Source organism: Oryzias latipes, chromosome 6 (genome assembly GCF_053564925.1).
Source record: "Oryzias latipes strain Hd-rR chromosome 6, Olatipes_Hd-rR_3.1".
Lineage (NCBI taxonomy): Eukaryota > Metazoa > Chordata > Actinopteri > Beloniformes > Adrianichthyidae > Oryzias > Oryzias latipes.
This window is the reverse complement of record NC_136242.1, coordinates 26,794,195-26,812,370: the sequence shown is the minus strand read 5'-3', so window position 1 is coordinate 26,812,370 and position 18,176 is coordinate 26,794,195. Positions and strand designations below refer to the sequence as shown.

General features: G+C 37.7%; 1 protein-coding gene across 4 annotated transcripts in view; it reads left to right on the top strand.

The window, feature by feature from the left end:
* kiaa1549la (KIAA1549-like a) overlaps positions 1-18,176 on the top strand; it is a 112,463-nt gene that overhangs the window by 78,030 nt on the left and 16,257 nt on the right. For all 4 annotated transcript variants that reach the window (XM_078948912.1, XM_023955945.2, XM_023955944.2 and 1 more), the window contains 3 exons: positions 80-273; positions 10,295-10,434; positions 17,590-17,714. In XM_078948912.1, the coding sequence (XP_078805038.1) occupies positions 80-273; positions 10,295-10,434; positions 17,590-17,714 (459 nt within the window). The remainder of the gene's footprint in view (positions 1-79; positions 274-10,294; positions 10,435-17,589; positions 17,715-18,176) is intronic.

Genomic DNA, 18,176 nt, shown 5'->3' with positions numbered 1-18,176 from the left:
TCTGTTAATGGCTTCATCCCTAAACATTCATACTGTTTAACATTACTGACCAATTTTATGACCTTTTTCTCTCCACCAGCCTGTCCAGGGCTTCGACTATGCAAAGAAGCACATGGGTCGAATTGGCGATGAGGCAGTTTCTGTTACCAAGGAGACTCTGGCGTTGGGGCTGCCTGTGCGAGATGCTCCTCTGACCCTGTCGCTGGATAAGAAGGTGCACCTGGATGGGACAGGAGGCAAGAGACCACCATCGGCTGATATACACAAAGGAGGGTAAGAAAGTTTTGATATTTCCCATTAAATTGTTTGAAGGGGCTGAAAATGCAATTTAAGTCTTTTTGGTAAATAATAGTATTCGCTTTTTTGTGAGAAATCACAAGGATCAAGGATAGAAAAGTTCAGCAAACCTCTTTTTTTGTTTAAAAATATATACCTAACACTGTTATAAAAGTAGCAAAACAAAAACAAAGTAATAAAATGTCTCCTAGATTCTTCATAAAAACAAGAAATTAAACCTTCTAAACCTACTTAATCTGTTTTGGGGTCATTGGGTTGCTGGAGCATATCCCAGCTTCTGCTAGACAAAGGCGAGGTACACCCTGGATGGTTTGTCGGTCCATCACAGGGCCACACAATCACACACTCTCACATTCACACATAGGGACAATTTATAATCCCCAATTAACCTGTGAATAGGGTTGTGTATCTTTCCCACTCACTCAGCGCATCTGGAAACATGGTCCAAGAATCGATGCATAAAAGATTTAACTAACTTTGTAGTGACACGATGCAGTCCGATTCTTTTACCAAAATCAATACAATTTTGATATTTGTTATTGATTTTGCATTAAAATGCCTTTTAACAGAGAAACTCTTCTTTTTTCTTACTGCCACTTAACAGCTTCAAACATAAAAAGCTAGCATTTTGGCTCTTTTAGATTGTTCTGTTCTTTGGGCTTAAAAAAGTGTTTCATGTCAATTTCTTTAGGTAAATTAACGATACCTCTGTTGCTCGAGCAATTTTTGGACACATGTCTGATAGTTTTGGACTGTGGGAGGAAACTGGAACACCTGGAAAAAACCTACACATTTATTTGATTCGATTTGATTTTTTGATTAGAAATTGTTTATTTCAAGCAATCAAATAAAAATACACAAAAGCAATACAATCATCAGTTATACATTCATACAGTAACTAATAAACTTAGGATAATTAGGCATATTAATAAATATTGCTTGAAAGGGAGTGGAAGGAAGCAAACTTATATAATCCCACCCCGTTATACTGTAACCATTTTATTACATGATTTATCAATATCCGGTTCCTAGCTTATCAGGAGAACACGCGAGAAGGGTACAAATGAGGAATAGAAAACTGTGTACAATTGAAGCACAAAAGTTTTGAAATAACCTTCATAAAACGAAGAAGACTAAGGTAAAGTTGTCTGACCTTTACTGCTGGCAACACTCAAGATCAAAAACACTTTTCCTACTCGAGTCAGTGATAGAGTAGGGAACTTGGACTTCTTCAGACACGGACTCCTTCATCAAGTTTTAGAAAAAAAACGACAGAACATGTTGGAACTGTTTCAGGCAACACTACATTAATGGCTAAAGAAATGTTTATGAATAGCCTAATCAAAGCCAGGACTTCACCAAGAATGAAACATATTGTCAAGATGTAAAAAGAATTTAATTTAAAACCATAAAAAAGAGATTTTCTTCAAATTATTTATTGCATACAGCAGTGAATGGCAAAATCTTTGATTAACCCAAACTCTAATCAGCTTTTTTTTTCTTGTACTTTAACAAAAAAAAAAGCAATTAACAGTTAAAATATGCTGAATTAACTTGTGCAGGCTTCCAGCTATTCCAGCAGACATCACTGCTAACTTCATTAAGCCCCATTCATAACAATTGATCACTGGTTGTACATTTAAATTGTTGGTGCTGAGACTCAGTGTACAGATCATAAGCCGATCAGACATTAAATGTTCCTGCTGGAAGTCTTGTGAACAACAACCGTAAATTTCTGAAGCAGCTGCTGGAGTCAGGAAGCGAGTCATTTATAAACCACAAGCTTCTGGGTAGTAAACTCCAGGCGTCAGTGTGTGTTTGTACATCACCGTGTTAAGCTAGAGAGAAGCCACGAGTAAGCACCGCCGACGCCGAACAGATTGATGTGATCAGAAAATGACTCCGGAGTCAATCAGAAGCTGTTTGTGGAATCACGAAAGGAAAACAGAGATGTTTACTTTGTGAAAACAGTAGCATGAAACCAGGCTTTCACGTAATGGTCAAAGAGGATGAGGCAGAATTCCAGGTTTGGTGTAGAAAAAAGCATTTCCAGTTTGTGTTTCATGAGGTCAGGGCACAGGTGAAATTCCTAAATAAGGCGCCAATCTCAAACATCATTTTCAATCACAAACTTTTCTATTAGCTCTCTATCTTCACATTTAACGCGTCAATTAACCAGTATATGTTCTTCCAGAAATAAAGGATCTTGTACGATCCTTCACTTTGTTCTGACTTGAATGAGTTAACTAATGGATCTCCAGAAATGTCCTGAAAAATAATAAAATTAGCTTTATATCTGTGTTCTAACTTCAAAAATAAACAGAATTAACTCGAAGAAAATGTTTTTCTTCTAAGCAAAAAGTGTTAAATTGTCCGAATATACTTGTCAGATAAATGCATCTAGACATTAAAGAAAAACACAATTATAAACAACAAACCACAACAAGAATCAAGTTTCTCATGCACGAGGGAGAGGAGCAAGAGTGACAGAAAACGTCTACCACGCTTCTCTTCTCAAAGGTCTGCCTCTCCCTGTGCACCTTTTATTAAGAACACAAGAAGGAGGTAACATTTTCAAGACAAAGAGGAAAAGTTCATTAGGGGGTGTCATATAATGACCCATTTGGTTGGATTCTAACTTCAAACAGTATCCCTTATCAGCTCAGGACAGTGTGTCGTAAACCCCTCATCCTGGGTGGGAGATGAGAAGCAGATGAACAAACACACAACTGTTTTCAGAAGAGGTCAATCTGAGTTAACATTTAAAGACACGTTTAAACAAATACATTTAAACAATGATAATAATAAAACAATTTCCTTCACAATACTTTAAACTGTTTCAAAAATAACTACCTGTATTAAGAGTTGACATGTTCAGGACAGTGACATCACATCAAAAAGAAGTTTAAAGTTAGTCTAAAGAAAAATGACAAACTAGCATCCCAACTCTGTTTAGTACGAAGCTTTTTTCAAATGCAAAATCACAAATAAAATGATTTTTTTCTGTAATTAAACTAATGTAAAATGATTACTGGGGTATAAAACCTTCGGCTAAATCTGTTTTTCTCAACTATTTTCAGGCCATGGACCGGTTTAATGTCGGACAATATTTGCATGGACCAACCTGTTTTAGGCTGAAGCTTGTGTCCGTATTTTAAAAAAGCAGCATCCTCGAAACATTATCGGTTGCTGAATATTATGCATAATTATTATGGTGTATGGGAACAAGTGTTGCGATAAATCCATATATCTAGTAGAAATCCTGGTTTTGTCTGTTAAATGTAGTTTTTTTTTCTTCTTTTAAGTCAAAGAACCAGTTCAAACCACTTCAGCTCCAAAAATTACCTTAATTTGGATATACCGGTACTTAAAGCAAAAACATAAGTGATTTCTTTCCATAGCTGGAAATAAACTCAGACATCAAGGGGTTAACTTTGCTACCTTGAGGAATTCAGTGAAGCGTTCGGCAAAGCCGCCTTTAAGAAATTTGCAGATGTATTTTTGACCGATGTGTCAAGAATGAGTCAAATGTGGTGGGAGAATCTAGTAGTTTTCCAAAAATAAAGCTTCCTTCAGAAAAATAAAATGGAAAAAAAATGTTGATAGAGTTTTTTTTTTCTTTTTACAGCCCGGTCCATGGCCATGACCCGGGGTTGGGGGACCACTGGGCTAAAGTCACAGACCTAATGGATTTTTTAAAACATGACTCATGGGAATCATACACTTTATCTGCACAACAAAAAACATCAACAAACTTGTTTATTTCTGGAATGATCCTTCCAAAACCAAAACCAACTCAAAAAAGAACATTCAACACTTTAAACGGAAAATAAATAGATTTATTCCCGTTTATCACCATGTCTGTGTCATTTTCTCACCCACATTTTGTACCCGCCTGTAATGAGGGAATCTGCAGTTTTAAATCAGACAGTTCATGCTTCCTCTCACTTGAATGAAAATGCAAAAAGGCACCAAAGAATAAGCTTCAGCATCACTCGCTGCTGAACGAAAAATGAATGAGGGTGGAATTAGTTGTGCTTTGCTTCCCGAGGGTGATAAACACATGTAAATTTATAACACCGCCTGTAGGCAAACCAGAGGGAGCCGTTCTGTGTAACAATGACAGCGGTGTAAAGGATAAAACATTTTTGCGTACCTGAACATGAACATGCACATTGTTTAAGGGGAGTAGCTCTTTTCATCACCTGAGTGAGCACTAATTACACCCATTTTGTTTTTGTTCAATGTGAGCCACAGAAGATCCCATCCCAAAGAAACGATGAAGAACTACATTGATTCTTGTACTTTGCTTAATTTAACTGTGCACGCTACGCTCAATGGACAGGCTGGAATGGGTTGTACATTTTAATTAACCTGTCAAAGTCCAGAGGCGCCCTCTAACAACAGGTGCTGCTGTGTGCATTCAGGAGGTTTCATGAGGCCAAGTAGGTCTATGAGATTTTTTCAGGTTGATTCTCTGAATCAAAAGTTAATGGTGGGCTGATCTGGGTTTTATTTTTTTGTTGCTGATGCTAAATCTGATGATAAAATCAAAGGATAACAAAATCAAAACTGTGTGAGCAAAATTCATTCATCCATTCATTCATTCATCTTCTTAACCGTTTATTCCCTTTCGGGGTCACGGGGTTGCCGGAGCCTATCCCGGCCACTTGGGCGTAGGCAAGGGATGCCCTGGACTGGTCGCCAGTCTGTCGCAGGGTAGAATATCCTCAATCACACATCCATTCACTGTCACACTCACACCTATGGACAATTTAGAGTTGCCAATCAACCTATTTAGCATGATTTTGGACGGTGGGAGGAAGCCGGAGAAAACCCACGCATGCACGGGGAGAACATGCAAACTCCACACAGAAAGGTCCCCCATTGATGTTGTGTTTTTCCATGTCCCCCAGCCGGGACTTGAACCGGGGGCCTTCTTGCTGTGAGGCAAGAGCGCTAACCACTGCGCCACCGTGCAGCCTTGTGTGAGCAAAATTTAAAAAAAAAAAAAAAAAAAAAAATTTTTTTTTTTTTTTTTTTTTGTGTGAGCAAAATTAATACCAATAATAAAATATAAAAATAATGGATAATAGATCTAAATTAAGGTTTTCTCAAATTTAGAAATGTCCTATTGTCATTTGTAAAGTGTACTTTACTTAAATGTTAGATGTGTAAAGCATGTTCACTTACAAAAAATGTAAGCATTGACTTTACAATGCAGTATTTAGAGTTGCATAAATGTATTTTCTAGACCCATCCTTATAGCTTTTTACCTCCCACTGCAGTGCTAAACACAAAAAGAGAGAAAAACCTGATGTCATTGAGCTGCAGGAACAACAATAGCCTTGGTAATTGGTGCCATTTATAGCCAAATGTCCTTGGTTTGGGTGCTTTGTTTTGTGTTCATGTGGTGTGCTCTTTTTTCCCATTCCCACTCAGCCCACGCTTTCTTTTCAATCATTCGCAGACATTTGTGCTTTTGTTCATTTCTCCCTGTTTTGCTCAAGTCCAGGGTCTGCAGTCATTCATGCCGTGGTTCTCTACTTTGCTTATGTTGTCTTTTTTTCTTTTTTCATTTATCATGTTTGAGTTTAATCAAATTTCAGTTCAGTACAGGTCTTTTTAATATTTAATATAAGAAACATAGCATTTCAGATTGGATATTCTGCCAAAAAAATAAGCACTTTATTTTCTGAATCATACTTATAGAAACTTATCAGTTGAAGGACATTTAAGTATTTTTTTTATTATAATACTGAAAAATATTAAGTTGTGGAAAGCAGACAAGAACCAAAAATGGTCTTGAAAATGCTAGGGCTATGAGTAAATAAATGCGTAAAGCGTAAATTAATGAGTTTTGAACGCAGAAGCCCAAAATGTGTGTTTACATAGACTTTTTATTGGACCCACAGTCCCGAAGGCTGTGAGAATGTAGCTTCACAGTGGGATATATTGATATTTATATTGTATGGTGACATGTGTATTTTGATACCTATTGTAGCGCCAGACTCTTTCCCATGAGCAGCTCCAGTTTGTAGGGGTTTATCCTTTTATGGTTTAGCTTGATTTGTGATTTGCTAAGTTTCTGCTTGTAGGCTTTTGAAAAAACAAAAAAGTAGCAGCACATCCCGGCTTCTGGAGCCAATTATTGACAGAGGATTGGAGAAGGTCTCCATTGAGATATCAGAAGCAGAAATGTACAAACTTTTAAAGAAATTGACTAAGTGCCAAAGCAAAACTAATCAACAATTTCAGTTCAATTTAAAAGTTCAGACATTCATTTAGCAGAAAATGTGGTTTAAGAAGTACTTTCTTTGTTCTTCATCTACAGCTACTTTGTGAATTCTTAATTACATAAAACCATCCAACTGTTTCATTTCTGTTCCTTTAGTGAGGAAACAAGCTCAGCGATCCTTTTACCTGCTGGGGATGGAGGGCTTGAGCTGAACAGTGGCCGCAGGACAGCAATAAAGACTTCTTGATCGGTGGAGCATTTATTGTGCTCAGTGCTCCGTCCAGTGTGAGGAACACAGATGAAGGAGCTCACTTTCCAGCAGCATGATTATTGATTCTGCTGCTCCTCTCTGTGGCCTTCACGGACAGATTTACATGGAGCACACGCTGTATTTCAGCCTCTACCCCTCTGGCTCTTTGCTGAATTCTGCATGACTTTTATGGCAGTCTGGCCAGTTGCTGGCTGCTGCCCTGTGCTGTGCTGTGCTTTGTGTATAAATGTGTGTTCACACAGACAGCATGTTAGCCCCACCTCTGATTCTGTTCCGTCTGATCCGGCTGGTCAGTGCACCCCACACCACCTGCAGACGGATGCTCCCGTCACATTGTGCGGCTGCAGTGGTTTACATGCCTCGAGGCGTGCGTGTCCCGGTGCGTGCAGATCTGCTTGTTAGCCATGTGAAACATACAGGAGAAATGCACAAGAGGGTGCCTGTGTGTGCGGAAGACGAAGGTGGACAAAGGTGTTTACCAATTTATCCTGATGCAACCGTTGGGGACAAGTTTTGTCTCCCATAGTCAATACAAGTGTGACGTGGCACACACTAAACACAACATGACAATAGTTTTGGATTTTTAGCAGATTGGAATTATGCACACATCACACAAGTCTAGATCCTCCCTTGACAGGAAAATACTTATTGGTATCCATCCATCAGCAAAATGAACTTGTATGTCATTTTGTTTGGAAAAGATCACAAAGAACATTCTAGAGCTAAAGATTTGATGGCATATTTGTTGGTGGATAATCATAATCAAGTGAGTTGCACACAAAAAAAAAGCAGGCAACAGAGACTGTTCAGACATTTAAAAGGTGGGGACAAAAGTAGATGTGTCCTGTCCTTTGATTGGTGATTTTCATCCATAAAATCTTATTTGTGGGCGTTCCTGCATAAACAATCACAAGGTAAACTTGGTTAAAACACATTTTACTAATTAACATCCTGACAAGACAATCTTTTACTGGACAGAAACACTTGAATTGCCTTCGTAGTATGAAGACATGAGGACTGATGCAGATTTTTTTTCTTTTGAATGTAGTTTTTGTACGATCTTGTGGCAAACTACATTAATGTTTCAAAAGGTGTTGAATAAATGTATTTTATCAAAGTAAAATCATGCAGAGAACCAAACCACAAAGGCTATTCAGAGAGGGGAAAAAAAAAACTCTGCACCAAAAGACAGAGTTGTTCACTTTGTATTCATTCCGTGTTCCTCTCGGTCTGGTTGTGGCGCATTCAAATGCAGGTGATGGAAAGGAGGAGAGGTTGCACCAGAGAACAAACCAGCCAGACTGCCTGTCACACGTACAGCTGCAGGGATAAAAAAAAACAACAAAAAAACGGGGGGGTTAAACCTGCTTTGTGTAAAGATTATCATGGTATTAGAAGAGCAGGAGGCATAACAATGAAGTCTGAGCTCGGGAGTTAAACCTAAGGTGCCAACACAAGCCTCACCTGTCATCGGCTTACCTTTTGGTTTCTATTTTAGACTTTATTTGTTCAGCACATCTCTGCATACACAACAAAACTGATATTTGTTTAGTTTTTTTCTTTTTTATAACATATTTATCTGTATGTTTTCACTCCTAATCGCAATTTGCTTCAATGATTGTAAATTGTCTTCTAGGTTTAAGATTAGGTGAAAGTGGTTGAAAAATTGTAAATGTAACTGTAAGATTGAATATGAACACATGCAGGTGTGGCAGGTAATAATGAAAACAGGTGGTTTCAGTCTAATTTTATCACTGCCTTTTAGTGGGCTTGCATGTACTTTTATTTCCTTAGGAATCATGGAGAAATGTGCATGGATGCGAGGATTGTGCTCAATTATGTGCTTTGTTTTCAGTCATGTTTTCTTGGTTCTTGTCATGTTCTGTTTACATGTTTTGCGTGTTCCATCTGTCACAGTCATACTAAGGTCGGGTTGTCAATTATCCACAGCTGCCTTCAGTTAGGTTGATCATCCTGCATCTATTTAAGTGTCTGGTTTTCACATCAATCCGGTCGGGTCATCTGCTTTTCCATCCGTGGCATTTCTCTAATTTCTGCTAGTTTGGGTCCTTTACTACCGCTTCCTGACACTTGAAGGCAAAAAGCTATGTTCTGATGTCAAAGTACATTTGTAATTGTAAGTTTTTCCCTTTAAAAAACAAAATTTTCATGAAAAAATAAAAATGTATGGATGTTAATTTGTGGAAAAAGAAAAAAGTTCTTCCACACATGTCAAAAAACAATTAATGCTAATTGTAACCAGAGTTCAAATACCAATGAATGTTTGATTTTCTTTGAAAAACTGCGTATCGTCTACTGAGCAAGCAGAGCAAGATGTGTCACTTGCTTTCTGTCTTTTCAAACATTTATTAAAGGTGTTAAAAGTTTGGTTTGAACACTAACGTTCAACGTTTAAAGAAAACCATATGCAGGAAGCAAAGAAAAGCAACAAATAAAAAGAAAAGAGCAGAAATTCTAAACATTCGGGGGGGTGAGTACCGTAGTTATACCAAAGATGGAATTTTCCTTTGAAAAAATAATTTAAGAAGTTAAACTGAAACACTGTTCCATTGGAATTATTTGGAATTATTAACTTTTAAAAAACAATTGTGATATTAACTATGATCATTTGAGAAAAAAACCCCACTGATACCCTGTTTTTGTAAAGTTGCTGATTTTTTTTATTATTTTATTTTCCATGTGATGGAACTTCTGCTATAAGGACGTGACTCAGGATCAGGATTAACTTGTGCACTAACATTGTAATTTAATTTCTGCTACTTTTTTTGTTTTTCTGCTGTTTCTGTTTTGATAAATCCAAACAAGTTTTTAAGCATTTGTAGGCAAAAAAAAGAAGCACAAGTAAAGAATGATTTATACTCATTTTATCTTGCAGCACTTTTTCTTGCACTTTCACTTATGTTGATGAGTTTCTACAATAGAAATAATTTTTCTTCATTCAATAATTGCAAGAATAAAAATAAATGTTTTCAGAAATGTGTGCATTTAAAAAATAAATATTTGAATGAATTGAATTGAAAAACACCTCAAACCAAATGGATCTACTTGAATAGACAGTTTTTCTCTTTGAAAATAAACATCTTGACACATCTCTCTTTTTTTCCAGAAAATATTATACTTTATAAATTATGCCAAAAACTCAAAAAGTAAAAACTATAGTTTTAAAGCAAAGCCAAATGAATCTTTCAAGCGCCAATTTGAATGAGAACTGGACATTGCAGCCGTTTTTCTTGACTGCGCTACTTAACTTGCATTTGAGTTTAAATACTCTGTTATTTTTTGTTTTTTAAAGCAAATTTAAATAGTTTCTCTTCCACAACCCTGTAATGTTGATTCATTTTTTGAACGTATTATTAAAGTTTGTTGCATTTTGCTACTAATGAGTGTGAACTGATGCTCTGTCGACACAAGCCTCACCTCCTCCTTTTCCTGTCTTCCCTGTCTCTCTGTTGCCATGGTCACTGCAGACGGTTGTCGAGTGAAGATGGCTCGGTTTCGAGTAACGGCTCTGGGAAGATGAATAACAGCAAAACCTCCTCAGTCAGGAGGACTATGACCAACAGCAGCAAAAGTGGCAAGGAGGAGCTGCACAAGAGGAGCACCATTGGTGAGGATGAGGAGAAAAAATAGTTTGTGATTATAAAAACTTAGGGAGAGGAAGATGTAAATCCATTTTCTGCTAACAAACTAACAGCTTTTTTTACTTTATTGATTATTTTATGGTGTTTAATGGATTTGATGATGTTTGATGAAACAAAACATTAAGGCAATTTGAAAATCAATTTATCTAAAAACAGATAACAGCTGTGTGTTGAGGAACACACAGCTCCTCCTCCTCATGCTGTTTCCAGCCTGGTCACACTCTGCTGTGAGATCATCTCATTCTTCAAGCAGTGTTTGTCACAAGTCAGCCAGTGTGGTTGTTTTGGTCACTGCGGCACAAACTGCACAATCGAGCTGATCCCCAAAATGCTCACTGGGGTTTAGGTCAAAACTGCAGACCATTCTGTCATCCACACTCTCAAAAATGAAGCTAGTTTTTGATAAACCCCACCTGTGGGGACGAGGACTGCCTTTTTTAGGTTAGAGTTTGGTCCCCAAATGGAGATGTGGAATTTTCCTCTCAGGATTTCATGTCAATATCTGTCTGTATAGAGAATTTCGCAACAATGACAAGCCTAGGTTTTTTTTTAGATGTGGTGCCCCAAAATACCTTATTCTTACCATTACTTTTTTGGTGAGGCAGTCAGCATTGGGTTCTCTGCATCTTCCCCACCTTGACTCTACCCTGCAACTGTTGTTGACAGAATTTGGACCCATGACTAACAATAAAGCTCTGTTTCCACTAAGCGATGCATTACGGTTCGGTCCAGTCCGGCATTTTGAGAGTTTCCATTTTAAAATGGACTCATTAAGCCGGACTAAGCTGTACCATGTTTGGGCCCCCATTGGTTGTACGTCCATAGAAAATTTGAATGGACCAATGAAGGCGGAGCTAATGTTGAAACCCATTGATTGGTGGACAGGCATTACAACAAAAGAAAGTGCCAAGAAAGCGGCTGTATTCCTCTTTGCTGCCTGCAATCTTCCCTCAAACAACATTAAATGCCTTGCATAAACTAAATACTAAAAGCCAAGCGGGAAAACTGAGCTGCATTGTTGTTGTTGTTAGCTTCACCCCGCATGCGCCGTAACGGTCCAGCTTTGACTGGAAACACTCAGCTCAATTGTCTGGACCATTTTAAACCGGACTGTACCACTCAGTGGAAACGAGGCTTGTTGTACTTCCACATTCTAATTCAGGTGCACATGTTGTAGACATTAAGGCAAACTGGCCTGGTGGTAAAAAGAATTAAAAGCAGGACTTCTGACTGGATAATGCTTTCATGCAGTCTGATCTTGATCATCTGGGTTAAGAGCTGGTCATATTATCCTGTAAGCAACAAGATAATTAACATCCAGTGTGGTTCCAAGTTCATCTGGTCTTTTACTTTTTAAGTTAAAGATGTTTCGCATGTTGTTCAGATTTTAAAAATCTCTTGACCAAGTTGTCCAATTGTACGTTTCCTTTCAGTTGCACAGGACTCGTACAATTGGATGAGTCACTAACCTTTGGGGCAAAATAAATTTGACTACATAGCAGACCCCATGCTTAAATCTTTTTTCAGTAGATGTCACCAATATACTCATCTGTACTGCTCATCCCTTAAATGCATGTTCCTTATAAAAATTAATATCTTAAATATTAAAATATTAAATATTTAAATATTGAATATCTTAAAACCGCAAACAGGCTTCCACACACTGGAAGGTGCATTGACAAAGCGTTGTTACAACAAAGAATTAATCCACTAAAAACAAATTTACTTTTTGTTCTGTTTTATCTTCCTCCTGTTAAATCTGCTGACAAAGAAAGCAGAAGGTCTTTCTCTCCTTTTTTTTATGCCCACCACAAGGCAAATAAGCATTACTTGATTACCACATCACTTAATTTCACGCACAGATTCATCACACATGGACTGTCAACATGCATGTTATTGCAGGACATAATTATCGTGAACTAATGAAGTGCACATGAACACGTCCAGTGACTCAGGCCGCTGCCTCATCATGTAACTGTGACGACACTTGCACATGTCAAAGGGCGTCACACGTCTGCTCACACAAACACTAACAAACGAGATATTTTCCGGTGTTCGTACAACAAAAGCCCTCCTTATGTGTTTAGATGTCTGTGTTTCTACTTAACATGCCAGTCTTTCTGATGCGAGTCTGAAAAAGGGAGGCTTCTTCTGCTTCGCATCAAGTGAATAAAGTCAAAAAGAAAATGTGATGCTGTGCTGTCACTGCAGTTGATAATCAGAATGGTTCCACCCACAGCATCTGGTTCGTGTGATACAGAAGTGACTCATCGTTAAATCTCCAACACCCTGAGGCTGTCACTCGTCTTGGGAAATAACTCACAATCATGAAGGAAACTAGTTTTCCCAAACTCATTATTCATGTGATTATTTAAAACTAATTACAGGAGCATAATCATAAACGCCATAAAAAAGCAAATGTATTTATCAAAAAGTATTTAAACTCAATGCAGACACAGCAGAGCTCATATTACACCATACATTTCAGATTTGATTGAATTATTGTCCAGATTAAGCAGTTTGTCGTTATTTTCTATGTGGCAGCTTTTCAAGGTTGTAAATTCAAGCAATGATTGTTCGGACTATTATGTGATCTGAATGTATCTTACTTGAACATTTGGTGTTTTTTTATTGACTGCCTCCTAATTCATCAATGACTAGTTTAAGAGTCCCTGACACTTAGCAGAACAACACTGTCAGATACATTACATGTTCAGTAAAAGTGGAAATGATTTAAATACTTGTATTTATTGGCAAATCCAAGGGTCAAACAATTAAAAATTCATGTGCTCACAGTAAATCAAATACTCTAAATTTTTTACATCAGGTTTTGTTTGGTAACACAAGAACTTGACTTTTGGGCTAAAGGTTAATAGTATTATTTACATTCACTGGCTACATTATTGGGTGCACCTGTCCAACTGCTCGTTAACACAAATTTTTAATCAGCCAATGGCATGGCAGCAACTCAATGGATTTAGGCATGTAGACATGGTCAACATGATCTGCTGCAGTTCAAACCGAGCATCAGAATGGAGAAGAAAGGTGATTTTTATGACTTGGAACGTAGCATGGTTGTTGGTGCCAGACATGCTGGAATGAGTATTTCAGAAACTGCTGATCTACTGGGATTTTCACCCACAACCATATCTAGGGTTTACAGGGAATACTCCGAAAAAGAGAACATATCCAGTAAGGGGCAGTTCTGTGGGCGGAAACGCCTTGTGGATGCCAGAGGTCAGAGGAGAATGGCCAGACTGGTTCATGCTGATAGAAAAGCAACAGGAACTCAAACAACCACTGCTACAACGAGGTCTGCAGAAGAGTTTCTCTGAATGCACAACACTTTCAACTTTGAGGCAGAAGGGCTACATCAGCAGAAAACTTCACCAGGTTCCACAAGAACAGGAACCTGAGGCTACAATTCACACAGACCCAACAAAATTGGACAATTGAAGTTTGGAAAAATGTTGTCTGGTCTGATGAGTCTCCATTTCTCCTGCGACATTCCCATGGTAGGGTCAGAATTTGGCGCCAACAACATGAAAGCATGGATCCATACTTCCTTCTATCAGTGGCTGGTGGTGGTGGTGTAATGTTGTGGGGATATTTTCATAGTACACTTTGGGCACCTTAGTACTAGTTGAGCATGGTTGCAATGCCACAACCTACCTTTGTATTGCTGCTGACCATGTATATCCCTTTATGACCACAGTGTACCTATCTTCTGATGGTTACTTCCAGCAAATGGCTTCCACAGTCACCAGATCTCAACCCAATAGAGCCTCTTTGGGACATGGTGGAACAGGAGATTGGCATCATGGATGTGCAGCCAAATCTGCAGCAACTGTGTGATGCTATCATGTCAATATGGACCAAACTCTTTGAGGAATGTTTCCAGTCCGTTGTTGAATCTAAGCCACCAAGGATTAAGGTAGTTCTGAAGGCAAAAGGTGGTCCAACCCTGTCCTATTAAGATGAACCCAAAAATGGCCATGGAGTGTATGTGTCTGAAGTAAAGTCAAAACTGTGCAACAATGTTTTCCAAAAAGAAATAGCTGCAGTGGTTCCTGTACAAATTATAAAAATTTGAACACAAATATCATGTATGTTTTCATTCGGAAACTAAGCGTAACCCATTATGACCTGGTGATTCTGCTATCAATTCAGTTTTTTTTACAATAATTCTCATACAATTACCGATATCAGGCCCATTTAGACGACTATTGTTGTAATGTTAGGCTATGTAAATAAAATTGTATTAAATTGAATTCAGTTCAATTCCGTTCTATTCAATTCTATTTTATTTATATAGACCAATATTATAACAAGTAATTGTACAAAACATAAAATCAATCATAAAATACAATAGTTGATTGCTGGAATTGCAGAAAATGAAGCCTAAAGTTCTGAAATCAGCAATTAGACTGAATAAGATAAAGTTTGAAGCTCTGTTCAATCCAACCATGTATCGACCAACCTGCCTAGCAGAACACCACATGCATGATTGTAGGCACTAAAAAATAAATGTCTTCTTTTTCATTTTTTGTGACACAATTGTCACAAATAGTAACACCAGGCTCTACATAAATTTGTTTTTGTGTGAAATCTGACCTTTTAGCCTAGGAGTCAGTAAGAAATGGCTTCTTTTGACGCCATCCTTCAGTGGTCATTTGAGGAACTGGAACATTTAGTATTTCCTGGTTTGTGTCAAATTTGGGACAAAAAAAGGTCTTGATCAGATATAGCCCCCTTCAATGAAATCTTTGGTAAGAGGAAGAGATTCTTGATTAAACGCCTAATCAATTTAATCTGCCAGGAGTTATTGTGTCTGCTCAAGAAACACTCAAATGGATTCCTCTTGGTGAGACCTGTGGTTAAACTAAAACTGGAGCAAATTTATGGTAATTTACCCTGACCTATGTCAAGTACTTCTGTTAAAAGTGGATTACTGCTTGTGAGCGCAGGTCCTTTTTTCAGAAAAAACTAAAACAATTCTTTATTTGTGGCCACAGAGACGGCGGGCAGGGAGAGCTCAATTTCATCTACTGCAGCTGTTATCAGCTGTGACATATCTATCTCCAGCTAAGCTCATGCAATCAGTTGAATAAATGTTGCTCAGCTCCCTACAAACTCTGCAATGTTGTTGCAATGCTTGATGAGTCTCTGATTTTCAATATTTTTTGCAACAGCAAAATGATATATTAAGTGATTTGAGTCATTTCTAATGATTCTGCAAGCAAATGAAAAAACCCTTGAAAACAGAGAGATGAGAAAATGAGCGGTTCTCATCCTGGTGCTTCCAAGGATGGAAGGAAGTGTTTTCGCAGAGAGAAAATAAATGTTAAACCTCTCTTTGATGGTCCAACTTACGTGTTGGCAATGTGATCATTAATAAGCCTCTAATTTACAGGAAAATGCTGAAAAAAAGGTATTTATCACTGTTTTCTCAGATTGCAGGAAGACTGCAGCAGTCAGCAGGGAGCTTGTGACACGTTCAAGTACAATGAAATTGCTGCCACAAGCATCTGTTAAGATGTTCACAGAAAATACAGTGCTAAAAGTTCATACACTAAATTATGTTGACATATTTTACAATCTGGACGAGTGCGTGCAACACAGACCTGATGCCTGACCTTCCCTGTCGTGGCTCAGATGGAGCGCAGCAACTGCAGCAAATTGAGGTTTCCGCATGCTCTGGATGAAGGGTGACACTGATTCTGGTGCCAAGTTGATGGCAGATTGCTACAACAAAGCAGACCGCTGTGTTGTGTCATTTTGTGAGTCAGAATGAAGTGACTGCATCACATTATTGCCCATCTGCAAGAGCATAAACCTAAAAGAAAGGAGCAATTTTCAGTGGCTCTAACAGAAAGAGCAAGATAGAACTGATGTACAGTCAGAAAAAGGGGTTTTTCAGTTTTGGATATTCATTAATTACCTGCTTTATTTTTTTGCATATGTACTTTCTTTTTGTACAAGGTCAATACTTTATCAGTAAGTCATTCATCTTTAGGCAAAATGTACTATTTGGAATATTAAAAATGCAAGCTCTATGCTACATAAGAAAATAATTGAATCGGTTAGTTCAAAAGGGGCCCCAAGTCCACAATTTTTCAAAATAGAGATATTATATGTTCTATGGTCTTCAAGGGAAAAGCTATCTGATTATGTACAAAAAAGTCCCAAGTCCATTTTAATGAATTGACTATGCTTGAGATTTAAAATGCATTAAGTGCAAAATTCCTGGACCTTGGGCCTCTCTTGCATGGGTTTTGCTTTATCCCATAGATGGCAGCACTAGTTGTCCCTGTTTAATTCAAGAAGGGCCCAAGTCCAGAGACTTTAGTTTGCTAGTCCTCTGAAATGATAAAAGTGAGGTGCTTCATATTATAGCATTTGTAAGCTATGAACTGGTGCTAAATCTGGGTAAAGTATTAATTATTTGGTGTAGCCTCCATTTAAGCTATGCAATTAAAATCATTTCCTGGATAAACCAACCTTTTGGACTTGGGCCCTTTTTGAACTAACCGATTCAATTTAAACAATGCCTTCACACTTGACCTTAAAGCCCGTTGGTCTAGCTTTTTAAAAATGTTTACATATAAACAAGGTTTACATTCATCATACTAAAATTCTGACTTCTTCAGTTTGAACCTGTAATGTAGATTCTGACTTAAAACTTTTGAATTTAGAAGTTCTTATCGCTTTTACTTTAAAATATTTTTTTTTTTATGTTTTTGCTTGCTGTCTTTGCTTGTTACGTTGAATATCAAAAATGTATTAATCATTTCAAAAACCATTATAATGTACACTGGAAAAATATTTATTCTTCCCTCATTTACCAAATTACCCACATGACCAATAATTTAAAAAATATATGTTTTTCCACTTTAATCTCTAACTCTGATTAGAAAATCCTGCCTGCCGTGCTAAAGGGTAGATGAATAATTAAATTGAATTTTAAAAAACAAAAAAAGAGGAAGAAAGTAAAATACCTGTCCTAAATGGTCCAAACTTATCAACAATTCAAAATGAAACATGATAAGATGTTAATTGCCACATCTGACATTAAAATGAACTGCATTTGATGATTGCAGTGAATTCTGTTTTCCTCGCAGATCCATATGAAGAACACTCGGGCTCTCTCCGCCTCATCACCATTAAACCCATGACGGCCCAGCCGACTTATTCTTACGCCTCTCCCTCATCACGCAGTCAGGATTCTGTTGTTGTCAATGGGGAGGTGAGACACACACACAGTCTGGGGTCCTTTTCATATAAACTCAGATATAAAATCTCAATAATTGATATTTTATTTTAAATCTAACATTTAAGTGAAATTGTTATTACAAATTAAGAGCAAGTGTTTGTGTTAGTGGATAGTAATGGATCTAAAAGAATGACTCTGTTGGGAAACTGTGTTTCCTTATTGTCTTTTTCTTTCTATTGTCCCTGTTCTCCTTCACAACAGCAGTAACATCATTTCCCCTGTGGGACACATTGTACTCTTATTGAATTTTGCTGTTGTTGGTACAAACACTGTTCTTGCTATCCTTCTACTATCTCTCGTTCTGCCCGTCACATCTTATTCCCCATCCACCTCAGAATCTCTGCCCTTCCACAGCGGACACAGCATCTGATATGAAATTGTTCCTGGGCTTATCTAACATCAGGACGAGAAACCCTTTACATACTCTTAATTTTC